The 12,847-nt window shown below is 37.8% G+C and overlaps 1 protein-coding gene across 2 annotated transcripts in view; it reads left to right on the top strand.

Moving 5' to 3' along the window:
* The window catches only part of LOC104893420 (hypothetical protein), a 35,652-nt gene that overhangs the window by 20,924 nt on the left and 1,881 nt on the right, over window positions 1-12,847 (top strand). For both annotated transcript variants that reach the window (XM_010679528.4, XM_048644667.2), the window contains 14 exons: window positions 674-740; window positions 824-1,302; window positions 1,639-1,738; window positions 2,691-2,824; window positions 5,250-5,317; window positions 5,420-5,636; window positions 6,066-6,281; window positions 6,416-6,571; window positions 6,650-6,703; window positions 6,786-6,988; window positions 7,958-8,021; window positions 8,327-8,649; window positions 11,354-11,537; window positions 11,621-12,847. The exon at window positions 11,621-12,847 is cut by the window's right edge and continues 123 nt beyond it. In XM_010679528.4, coding sequence (XP_010677830.1) covers window positions 674-740; window positions 824-1,302; window positions 1,639-1,738; window positions 2,691-2,824; window positions 5,250-5,317; window positions 5,420-5,636; window positions 6,066-6,281; window positions 6,416-6,571; window positions 6,650-6,703; window positions 6,786-6,988; window positions 7,958-8,021; window positions 8,327-8,649; window positions 11,354-11,537; window positions 11,621-12,847 — 3,492 coding nt within the window. The remainder of the gene's footprint in view (window positions 1-673; window positions 741-823; window positions 1,303-1,638; window positions 1,739-2,690; window positions 2,825-5,249; window positions 5,318-5,419; window positions 5,637-6,065; window positions 6,282-6,415; window positions 6,572-6,649; window positions 6,704-6,785; window positions 6,989-7,957; window positions 8,022-8,326; window positions 8,650-11,353; window positions 11,538-11,620) is intronic.

Raw genomic sequence — 12,847 nt, 5'->3', positions numbered from 1 at the left:
GTAAAGATGACAGAGAAAACAGTACCCTAGCTTCCCCTCTCTCTTTCTCTCCCTTCAATCCCTAAGTTAAGCCCTAATCCTTTTCAGCCAGTTCGGGGCTGCCACTATCCTTTTAAATGGTGGTAAGCCCCAATTTCTACTTTTATGCACTTGATTTTCTAGTTTCGTTAATAAGGATCCTCCTTTTTCTCTTGGTTCAAGAGTTTAGTACCCAATTATTGGGTTCTCTGTCACCATTAATGGGAGTTTTTAGTTTGATATGTTAGTCTCCCTTTGCGGGAGTTTAAAGTTTGAATTTTATGGTTTGTTGCAAAGATACAGCTCATTGATGGTTTGCTGTACAAATTTGCAATCAGTATTGGATTTTCGTATGCCATTTACATGGTCAAATAAAGAGATTTCTTCTCAAAACTATGAATTACCGAATCAAAGAGGCTATGCTTTCTTGTCAGACTTGGTTCATTATTATCATAGTTATATCTTAGAGGAACTTTATTTGATCAAGTTAGGCTGTGTTTCGTTATTTTAATTTCTATTGTAGATGCCGTATGGCTTTCAATTAATAGAGATGATAAAAGTATATTCTTACTGTTTCTATCTAGATTTTCTGCTGTACTGTATTCCCATATTTTTGGTTAGGTGGTACACTAACATGGCCATTTCGACTTTGCAGGCTATTACAATTTTGATTGAGGCACTACATTCTGCCAAGGAATCAGAGTCCATTTCTTTGTCTTCTGGTATTCCTATATCTAATTCCTGTAACTACTTTAACTGTAATTTTTTCTAGCTTGTCAGTAATAGATTGTATTGTGTTCTCCAGGTACTCCTTTGAATCTTGCAATTTTTCATGCTGCTGCTGAAATATGTGAGATCATTGTTACAGATCCAACCTCATCTTCAGTGAGTGTCTGGATTGACCATGCAGCTGAGCTTCATAAAGCTCTGCATTCCTCTTCTCCTGGATCTAGTAGAAAAGATGCCCCTAGTAGACTCTTGGAGTGGATAGATGCTGGGGTTGTTTACCATAAAAATGGAGCTGTTGGTCTTTTGCGTTATGCAGCCTTTTTGGCCTCAGGAGGTGATGCTCATATAACTTCAACAAATATTTTGGTCTCGGACTCTATGGATGTGGAGAATGTAGTAGGTGATTCTTCTAATGAATCTGATGTCAATGTTGTGGAAAATCTGCTTGGGAAACTTGTTTCTGATAAAACCTTTGACGGGGTTCCTCTTCGTGATTCATCTGTGGCTCAGCTGACGACAGCAATCAGGATTTTGGCTCTCATTTCTGAGAATGTGGTATGGTATTTATTGTTTTGTTAGCGTCCTAGCTGCATATATATGGGTCTAATCCTCCCCGGTCCCTTCCAGAGTTCCATATGGTGGGATTTGTGTTGGGTGTTTCAGCTGTTGTGTTAGCTGTAGCTAAAGTGGATTTGTTTCAATTATGATGACAATTTTTGTTTCCATTTAATCTACAAACTGATGAAGTTGCCATTCATAAAAAAATGCTGATTACAGTGGAGTGGGTACTGTGAAATGCTCATCATGGTAGAAGTTTAGAATACTCGAAATCTTGGCAATCTGTAAAATTTTTCCACATCCATTCAATTCTCTCTGTTTTTACTTATACAGGACGTTGCTGCTTCACTATTTGATGAAGGTGCTATGACAGTTATCTATGCCATTCTTGTGAACTCCAGATTGATGCTTGAGAGGTCTTCCAATAATTATGGTAATTTTGTTTTGGACGGATTTATGGATGTTACTGATTTATGATGGTTTGAGGCTAATTTGTTTGATAAACCAACGGCTAGTATAGTAGTTTGACTACTCTTGCATCAACAAGGCAATTAAGAGAGTTACACATTTGTTTGTTGTTGAATTCCATTTTTCTTCAGGAAAACTTTTATTTGCTTGATCGAGAACCTCCCCTCCCTAGTATGGTTGTTTGACCATTGTTGCATCAAGAAGGCAATCAAGAAGCTCGCAAATTTGATGTTGAGTTTCATATTATATATGTGTACCGCCCCTTCCCCTTTTGGAAAAAAGAGATAGAGAGCCAAAAACAATATCTTTTTCTATGTTTTATTTTATAAGTCATGACTATTACAAGTACAGTAAAAAAAATTGATGGGATTATCGTAAATCATAAGGAAAAATTATGGTTGGAGGAACAAAATATGTAAATAGGGGAGGAATTTTGGCATAAAGCCAAGATTTGACGTCTGGATTTAGAAGGAAATGATAAAGAAACAAGTCTTAGTTTGTTATAACTGCCAGAGAGGGGGTTGTAGCCTTGTAGGCTGCATCTGTCATGTGTTAACCTTCTCTTTTATGATCCTATAAATGAATCAAAGAAAGACTGGCCTTTTCTATATTTCCAGAGTCCATAAATCATACCACGTGCTTTATGAAGTCATTTAACTGATATAGAGTTGGGAAGAAAGTTGACAGGAGACTTAGCTGTACCACATGTCATCTCCTGCAGGAAATTTATTTATGGATGTTATAGTGACTATATTAAGCTTGATGATTCCTTTTTCAAAGAAATCGAACTGTTCTTAGGACTTTTTTTTGTAGCTGTATTGTGCTTTGGTTGCTAATCTTTGGTCTTAAGTTTTCGAGTCAAAGTCAAACATTTTAATGTGAACCACACTTATCATATGGATTTGTTTTTTGAACAGATTATCTTGTCGATGATGGTGTAGAGTGTAGTTCTACATCTGATCTATTGCTGGAGCGTAATCGAGAGAAGTACTTGGTTGATCTTTTAATTCCTTCACTTCTACTGCTTTTAGAGCTTCTGCAAAGACTAAAGGTGGTTGCACTTAAATTCCATTCACCCAGCCTTTTGTTTCAAGCAATTGTCATGCTATTGACAAGTTAACATGTTGATGACATGGTGTTGCTGGCTTCAGAGTTCATACATGGAATGTATTCTTGTAAAAAATTAAATTTGTCCAGTGTATGCAAAGCTCACATGATTGTGGATGTATGCAAAGGTTAAGATAAAAATACACCCACATATGGTACAAGAGAAAACCGAATTGACTTGCATACTTTGCTTTTGCATTCAAAGCTTGAAGATTTCATGCTCACAGCCTGACACCTGCAAAACCACATTGTTGCAGAAGATACCTTTTGCCTTTCACCATGTAAAATTTAGGTGTGAGGTTGTGGCTGAAATCAATGTTTCTTTTTGTTATTCATTTTGAAGGACAGGCATCTTCTTGTATGTTTAGTTGCTTCTTTTTTTTTTGGGTTGAGAAACATGCTACTTTAATTGTAACTCAACCTGGCAAACGATGGTGCTGATGGTGCTCGTTTTATGTTCAGGGATGTAGATGTGCTTAGGACTTGGTGTTAGTGGTTATGGCACCCAAGAAATCAGTTTGAGTCAGCATATGTGCAGTTGTTGAGGTCAAGATAATAGGGTGGGACTTCTAGAAACTATAGGAATGTATTTTGTGGTGCTGATAGTGCTAGTTTTATATTCAGGGATATAGATGTGTGTAGGACTTGGTGTTAGTGGTGATGATGTTCACCCAAAAAATCAGTTTGTGAGTCAGCATTTGTCCAGTTGTTGAGGTCAAGATAATAGGGTGGCAATTCTAGAAACTATGGGGTGTATTGTGGTGCTGGTTGTGCCTGTTGTAGCGAATTTATTTCGATTTATTGGCTATAGTTGGTTTCTGAGAAAGTTCATGATTTGTTTCTCCAAAAGGAGTTTGAGAAGCAGCCCAATTCTACGCCTTTTTGGGAAATAGGGTAGCCTAGTAGAGAAAGTTTGCGGCCATCAAGGATTTTTGAAATTTCTGCGCTAGCTAACCAGGAGTTGATTTGTCTATACAGATTTCTGTGCAGAGTATTCTTTTTTAATTCATTTTGAATCTTTTTATCAAATTACTAGATTTGCAAATTACCTCCTTCACCCTTATTTTGTGGTAAAATAATCTTTTCTGGAGGTCATTAATACTTCATGTTTCTAATCAATGATATGATAACCATGTAGATCAGTAGATTTGGTGTACCTGTATTCTAACTTGATTATCTGTTAAAGATCAATTATGCTAAGAGACATCACAGTAAATAACATTTCCTTTTCTTATTTGTTAAGTTTGACAACTCTCAGGGTATGAAGTTATTGGTTGGCATGTTTTAAGTGAGACAAATTATATGGTTCATGGATGTATTGTGTCTAGCAAATATTTCAAAGAATCCTTGAATAGTAACATATTTATTGTAAAGAAGTCACTGGTAAGTTACTTAGGTTTTCTTTATCAAAACCCTAAATAAGGTTTCTTTTAGCAGAATAAGGATTTCATGTTGTTCTGTTACTTTGTAGTCATTTTTTTATTCTATTGATAGGTACTGCTCTAATCCACTCTTACCACAGATAAATAGGGTGCAAGAAAGCTCTACCAATTATACTTTTTACAAAGAGTTAGAAATTTAGAACACTGTTGTAGATTTGGTTCACCAGTGGATACTTGATGTCCTATTGCAAAAACTAGTGGAAAGGTAGATTCAGGTCTAATATCATTATCATTTTGACTAATCTTATACTCCCTCCGTTTTTTGATGATCACTACATTTGGACTTTTATTGCTATTATCATTATTTATACATAAGGATAAACAGTCACGTGGGATGTGCTAGATTCGTCTCGATATATACTTACAAAATATTAACTTTCTATTTCCTCTGTTCTTTTATTGTTGCAACATTTCCTTTTTTAGGAAGTTTCATATTAATTGCCACATTACTAAATTTGACTATGTTTTGTCTCTATATCTCTACTTATCACACGGGTCCTTTTTTTCATCTCTCTCTCTCTCTCATCTCCTTCAAAAATGTGCAACCCCTACATGTTGCAATTATTAAAAAATGGAGGAAGTATAATTTTACTTACCGATATCTGAAGATATCCATAGTCAACGTTGTGTGTTACGAGGCATGTGGCGTGCGGCGTGCCGCGTGCCATGAAACTCTATATGTACTGATTACTAAAGAATGGAGGAAGTATATGTTAAACAGGTTGAACTGTAGAATTACTGGTTTTTAATATGTTGATAATTTACAAACTCTTTCCACTTGTTGAATGCAAGATATGATAATCAACAGTAATCCATGTTCTCCTTTTCTTTTACTTTATCTCTTTGTGCTGTACATTATATCCAGAAAAGTTGCATTGATTTATCCTTCTAAACTCTTGGGTTACCAACATGCTATATCTTCTGTAGGAAGCCAAAGAACAGCATAGAAATACAAAATTAATGACTGTCCTTCTACGGCTACACTGTGAATTAAGGTAATTGTTGATTATCCTTCTTGCCTTCTCCTTCAGGGCACTTGTTATGTATGCATCAAGACATGTTTATGTACAGGCATTAAAAAATTGTGCATCTTGCAGCCCCAAGTTAGCAGCTTCTGCTGTGGATCTGTCCTCATCCTATCCCGAGTCTGCACTTGGTTTAGAAACAGTTTGCCATCTGATTGCGTCAGCTCTTGCTTGCTGGCCTGCACATGCTTGGGCTCCTGGTCTTTTCCACACACTTCTTGATAGTGTTCAGGCAGCTTCCTTGCTAGCATTGGGCCCTAAAGAAACCTGCAGTATGCTGTGTGTATTGGTATGTGAATTTGTTATTGCCTAATTGACTGGTGAAGGTTTGTTACATGTTCATTTAAACTACTCCCTATGCCCCTTTTCAAAGTTAATATCCACTTTTTGCATGGTTAATAAGGAGAGTGAAAAACGTAGAGAGAAAAAAGTAGGCAACTGTATGAGTTAGTGGGTGCGGTGTGAGTCCCAAGTTTTGGGAATAAGTAGAGAGAAAATAATGCCAAATGTAGGTGACAGGTGTTAACTTAAATTTAGGACATCTTCTAATGAAATATGTTAAATTTGAGACACAGGGAGTACCGTTGATAAGAAATTCTGAAAGTTTTTTCTGAAATTCTTTTTTAAATTAGAATCCTTTTTCCTTTTCATAATTAATGCTATATTTGAAACTGCAGAGCTCCAATAATTTATCTGTTTCATTTCATTTGTTTTTTAGATTGATCTCTTTCCAGAGGAGGGTTTCTGGCATTGGAAGAATGGTATGCCCTTGATGACAGCTGCTCGATCATTGGCTTTGGGGACATTGTTAGGGCCTCTGAAAGAGAAAAAAGTGAATTGGTACCTGGAGCACTCATATATTGAGATTCTTCTTGGTCAATTGAGTCCACACCTTGACAAAATCGCACAAGTTATCCTTCATTATGCTGTTAGTGTATGTATCTTCTCTTGTATCTTGGTCTATATATATGCCTTGCTCTTCTATTTGGATCAAGGGGACGAGGATTTTTGATAACCAGGGCTTGGACCTATCTTCTTGTATATAAGTTCTTTCTCTTTTCTTTTCAGACATTGGTCGTGGTACAAGACATGCTTCGAATACTGATACTTCGTATTGCACGTCAAAGAGCAGAATATGCTATTGTGCTTTTGCAGCCTATTATTTCTTGGGTCCAAAATCACGTGGCTGAACCTTCTTCTCTGGGTGATATGGATACGTACAAGGTGTTTGATAGTTTATTAGCACTATTTTCTGTGTATGATGTGTTTAATATCTTATCTAATCTCTTCTTGTTTTTGCAGGGTTATAAGTTACTGGATTTTCTTTCTCTTTTGTTTGAGCATCCACTTGCTAAGGTCTGTTTTTTTACCTTCAATTTTCAGCCTAATCACCTCTTCTTTTTCTTTTTTTGCTGACATGCATTTTCATTTCTATCAGACATTGTTATTGAAAGAGGGTACTCTCCAGATTTTGACAAAAGTGCTAGGAAGAATTTACGCTCATGGGAAATCTGTTTCGGATGGAAGAAGCTCACTAAATGCTGGATTCAGTATATATAATTGCTGCCTCCCTGTGCTCAGGTCCTTGACTCTAATTTGTGATACTCGACCCACTCAGAAGCTGTATGGGGTGTTCGACTGGTTAGTGCATGAATCATTGCTCTTCAGCGTATTTAAATATCATCTCTCTTATTTCCATCAATGAGTAGCTTGTGTACTACGTACCAGTTAGCACTGATGGTCTGCCTGTATTGATGAAAGATAAAAAGGAGAGATAAGATAAATGACAAAATACTGATTTACATGTCACGATTTGGAGAAGTAATAAGATAACATCAAATATTAGTTTGTGCTGTGAAAGAAGATATCCTCCTGTTATTAATATATATGAACTAATGTTAGTAGATAAAGATATTGGGTTCATCTTAGTGGTTTTTAGAGAAAATCAACTCTGTATAATTTGTACTGATAAATCAAAGATATTGATGGTAAGACAGTCAAAGCTGTACATCATCAAAGAGCACGAAAGTCAATTTGTTGCTAATAAAATAATGGCTAGCAAGTCACCAAGTCAAGTTAGAATAAATGAAAGCCTTCAAAAAGTCTGATATTAGAGAGAAGCTGCACTCTCCATTAATAAAACTCACAACTCTTAATTAACATGATAGTGCTCCCCTTTTCATAGGGCTAGTAACCCCAAAGTGATAAAATAGACAGCCTTTTAGAGATAGGAACGACAACTCAAACTTATTTCTACTCTTAAGATAGGGAAGAAAAACAATAAAGAAATCTGAAAATATAGACTCCTGAACCAATTCTTCATTGTTGAAACTGACTATATTTTGGAAACTTGATCTTAAAAATTAATATTTTTCCACAAATTTTGCTCCCTGTGACACAAGCATCCACTAAGATATTCTTCATTGCCAAAATGATTGCCACATGATTTTGCAAGCTTGTATTTCCATGAATACTTGTTTATGAAGCTTTCACTCAAAATTAATTTCTATTATCTATTCGACAGAAATGGTTTCTTGTTTATTTTTTCTGTACTACTATGGACACAAGGTGAACAACCAGATGACTAAATATTTTTAATGTTTTATGTAGCAATGAGATCTTGAGTACTGAAGATTCTGCTGTTATCTTAAACTATGTATTCAAGCTCTGTCAGGTTTGTGCACATTCTCTAATCTAATTATAGTTTAGTTATCCATGCACCATGTTCTCATAATAAATTTTAAAAAATTTCCGTTTACTAATTAAATGCATTGATCACAAAGCTAGCATTTTTTACTACTTAATGGTGTTAGTGGCGGGTGGGGGGGACAATATGAATGAATTACTAACTTTTGGTTAGTTTTCTTTTTTCTGAGGTGGAGATGGGGCGGGGAGGGGGAACTAGTAGTATATTGTCGTATTGTGTGCATTATTCGTGTTGCTTACATTTAGTGACCTATTTGTTTGTTGAAATTGCAGCTTCTACCAGTTGGAAATGAATTGGTTGCTTGTTTAACCACTTTCAAAGAAGTAGCTTCTCATGCTGAAGGTCAGAGAGCACTTTTTGACGCTTTCCTGTTCATCAGATCCGGTAATACCAGCGAAAACCAACCAGGAAGACCACAGGAATTCCATGGGTTCTATAATCACTTAATCGATGTTGAATGGAGGAGATGTCCTCTGTTATGTTGCTGGATTAATTTGTACAGATCAGTTGAGAACGAGGGTCTATCCACCTACTCAGTTGATGCTGTTGGCGTGCTGTCAGTTGGTGCAATGAGATTTTGCATTGAAGGAAAAAGGTGAACATTTTTTTAATATTTGTTTCATGCCATTATTTTCCAACACTGGGAACTCTTGGAAATCAAATCTACTGGATAAACTACAATATTAATTTCCAAAAAGCTTTCCTGGACGACATTATAGAATACTTCCATATCAATGATTTTTTGAGGACAATGCTGTTGAAACCCGGACTCCAGAGGCTTTAGATATCCAGATATATGAAGATAGATAGTAAGAACCATAGTTTCTGAAGTAGTATAGTTTTAAAAAGCGCGCCCAAGGCGCGCCTAGGCGAGGGCGAGTTCAGGCGCTCACAAAAATGCATCTGACAAGCTAAGCGAGTCGACTTACAGCAGGAAGAAGAGAAGGAAATCTGAGGAAAATACCATAAATTTGTACTAAATTTCTCAAATTAAGTCTTACCCAGCTCATTTCACAGTTAATCGACACTAAATCCTCAATTGCATGATTTTGCCCCAATTTGTGCTCTAAATCAAAAACCCTAATTGGGTCAAAACCCTAATTTGTTATCCTCTCAAAAGTGAACGTTGCTGGCAATATATATTGTGACAGAAAGGGCCGACTAGTCTTTACCAGTGGTAGTCGCCAGTGTTCCTACCTCCGGTGGCCGCCTACCGGTAACTTTTCTTCAGATCTGCTGAGAGCGTCTTCAGGGAGCACAAGTATCTTGAACGTTGGGAGAGCTTTTCTCTCTTACTAAGCTACTAAGGGCTGGGTCATAAAAAACAATCACGTATATGACTTTCAAAGTTTACTTTTTTACTTTTCACAGCCTTCTATTTCCTACTGTTGAGTTGTCACTATCTCCTTGTGCTGTCAATTTTTCAGTTTACTGTCACAATAAGTTCATGTCAATCTTTGTATTGATTATTTCTTTTTACCTCCACTTTCTTGCCTCAACTACTGGGGATCTATTAAAATATCAAAAGGAAAAAAATAAATTGAAATTCTACAATAGATTTTTTCTAGTCCTTTTACGTCAAACTTTATAGCATAATATTTTTTCTAAAATAAAGAGAAGGTGCGCCTCGCCTACAAGATGCGTGCGCCTTCGCCTTGCGCCTCGGTGCGCCTTGCGCCTTTAAAAACTAAGGCAGTATCTTAGTTTTAAAAAGTGCGCCTAGACGCTAGGCGAAAGGGAATCACCTTTTCGTACCCTAGCGAGGCAAATTACGTAACACAAGGAGAGGAGCGCGCTTCTCGCCACCTTGTTAGCGGTGCAAGGCATATCACATTGGCTGCCTTTAGTATAGTAGCTTGGGAGATGGTAGAGAGTAGATATGAGTTGAAAAGTTTAAAAAAACCAAAATTTCTTCAAAATCAAACTCGGCTTTAATTTAGCTATCTCAAGCAAAATGCCTTTGTTAATTGAACCCTGATTAAAATTCCCTAATTTGGGGAAAACCCTTTTTCGCCGGAGGTTACAGAGGATGCCGGCAAGGCATTTGCCATAGACTCCGGCACCAGGTGGCTTACGCTTGCGAGCAACCTTCAGATCAGTCCGTTCTCTCTATCTTCGATATTCTCTTCTTCTCGTCCTCCCTCTCTTTGAGCTTCTCTGATTCTACTACTGTCTCTCTCTCTCTCTTCAATCTTCGCTGTTTTTCCTACTCTCTCTCCTGTGATCTTCTCTGTCGCTTCTCTTCCATCTTCTTTTCTTCTTCTCTTTTTCGTGATACTTCCCTATTTCTCTTCCGGCCTTGGGCATTTAACTTCAACTTTTTCTTTTATGTTGTGTTGATGGTTAGATTATTGAAGTAGAATGGGAGGTGTCCCCACTCCCAGGACCCCACTACTGTCCTCCCTGATCAAAGAAGCATGTGAGATGTGCACTTCTTTTTCTCCCTTTTTCTTTTTGGAAGGCTGTCATATTTCGTACTATGTTTCCGGATTATCATTTTTAAGGACAACGCTGTGAGCATATCTAACGGAACTCTATATTTGAACCATGTATCAATTTTGTTTTGGGTAGCACTCAGAGTACTAGGATTAACGTTTAAGGTACTTGATTCTATACCTACTCAGAGGTGATCATGGGTCGTGCTAGACCGGGCTTTGTCCAAAAAAAGTGGCTCTTTTTGGTTCAAAGCCTCGGGGCAATATTCCTACCCCAAAACCAGCTATTTCAGGCCGGGCCAAAATTTAGCTTAATTTTCCAGGTAACCTGTGGCCTGGTTTTTTGCCCAAAAATTGGGCCAGCCCCGAACTGCGGGCCGAAAATCATGCACAGAACCTGCCCATTTGTGGGCCAGGCCCATGTTGATCAAAGATGCAAAAGGGTATAAAAATGACGTATAAATGGATGTATTTGTGAACCTTGAATGACTGCTTAATGGCATATTTCTTAACCCCTCTGTTGGTATGTTCACGTTTTCATAACAGTATCGAGAAAGGACTCAGCTAGACTTTTACCTTGTGTCATGACTTAGTCTTGCAGATCACTGCCAAACGGCAAAATCAAATAGGAAAGAACTGAGAACACTGGATATATAGATTTTTTGTGTTCATACACTCTTTTAGTGTTGCTATATGAGCGTCGACACTATTACCTACCCTCTAAATTTTTGTAAGATAGGAAAATGTTATCATACTATTTTTATTGCTTAAGTCTTGTTTTAAAATTTGGATGCTTTTCCGTCCAAAGTTCAGTTAGGATACCAATGACTTCACCTTGGCATGCTAAAAGTGTTCTTTGTTCAGTTTCAATAAGGATAAAATTGATGCTTTGAAGTACTTCTTTGGGCTTTGGTGTGATACTGATGAAACAAACGGCACTCTTGAGGAAAACATGAAGTATGTCCAAGATATGTCTTCTCTGTTGAGTTCGAAGATGACTGATAATGAGTATGCAGCTTCATCACATCTGAAGGCGACTTTGCATCAGGTCTTCTTCATTCATCTTCAGCTTATGTCCCTTCACAAACTTGCTTATGCTTTCAATTATGTGACTTTCTTTGTAATACGCAGGTTGTGGAATCTGCTAGGTGTCTTTCATTATTGCTTCTGAAGCCCATTGATGCACTTAAGGTCAATGATATTATTTCAGAGGGAGTTCTTTTGTTTTCTCCTGATGCTAAACTTTCTACAAAGATACATTTGCTGACAGACAGCAGTTCGGAAAGGGTTGAAAATGAGTGGAATATCGGAGAGTTAAGTGACCAATTTCAATGGGAGTGTCCTGAAAATTTGCGCAATAGGCTGTCTCAGGCAGGTCTTCTGGGCAAGAGGAAGATATCAACAGTCGATGGAGCCAACAGGCATGGAAAAGGAGATAATGCTCCAGTCGATGTACGAGGATCTGGACCATCTATAGCACCTCCTATTCCAACTCGGAGAGACACCTTTCGGCAACGCAAGCCAAATACAAGCAGGCCTCCGTCTATGCATGTAGATGACTACGTTGCCAGAGAAAGAAATTCTGATGGGGTTTCTAATCCAAATGTTATTGCAGTTCCACGCCTGGGGTCTTCTGGTGGGCGGCCTCCATCCATTCATGTTGATGAATTCATGGCCAGACAAAGAGAGCGTCATAATTCGGTTGCTATGGCAGGTGTAGAGGTTGCATCTCTAGGAAAAAAGGTTACACCTGAGAATGACAATGGTACAGAAAAGTCCAACCGATCTAAGCAGCTCAAAGTTGATCTTGATGATGATCTTCAAGGAATTGACATAGTATTTGATGCTGAGGAGAATGAACCTGATGATAAGCTGCCTTTTCCTCAAGAGGATGATGAGATCCAGCGGGCTGCATCTGCTTCAGCAGAACGAAGTCCTCAGCATTCAATTGTTGCAGAAACAGAAAGTGATGCCAAGGACTTGGAAGCAACTGTAGCTTCCAATGCAGATGAGAATACGCAAAGTGAACTTTCCTCAAGAATGTCAGTATCACATCCTGGAATGCAACTAAGACGCGAGCCCAGTGTCTCCTCAGAAAAGAAATATTTTGGGAAACTTGATCAGAATAACGGTACAGCTATCATTTCTGACGGCTTTGATTCTGCGGTAGCAAAGACATCCGGATTGTCTGCCTCTAAATATGGTAAAGGTACATCAATGGCTCAGGTACCGATGGATTCAAGGACGCCACCTCCCAGTTATTGTCCAGATAATAATCTTCAAAGGATTGGGAATGTGGCCCTTGGTGGACCACAAGGCCATCATGAACAGAAATATATGCCTAATCAGCCACCATTA

The sequence above is a fragment of the Beta vulgaris genome, chromosome 5 (genome assembly GCF_026745355.1).
Source record: "Beta vulgaris subsp. vulgaris cultivar EL10 chromosome 5, EL10.2, whole genome shotgun sequence".
Taxonomy (NCBI): domain Eukaryota; kingdom Viridiplantae; phylum Streptophyta; class Magnoliopsida; order Caryophyllales; family Amaranthaceae; genus Beta; species Beta vulgaris.
This window is presented reverse-complemented; position numbering and strand designations above follow the sequence as displayed.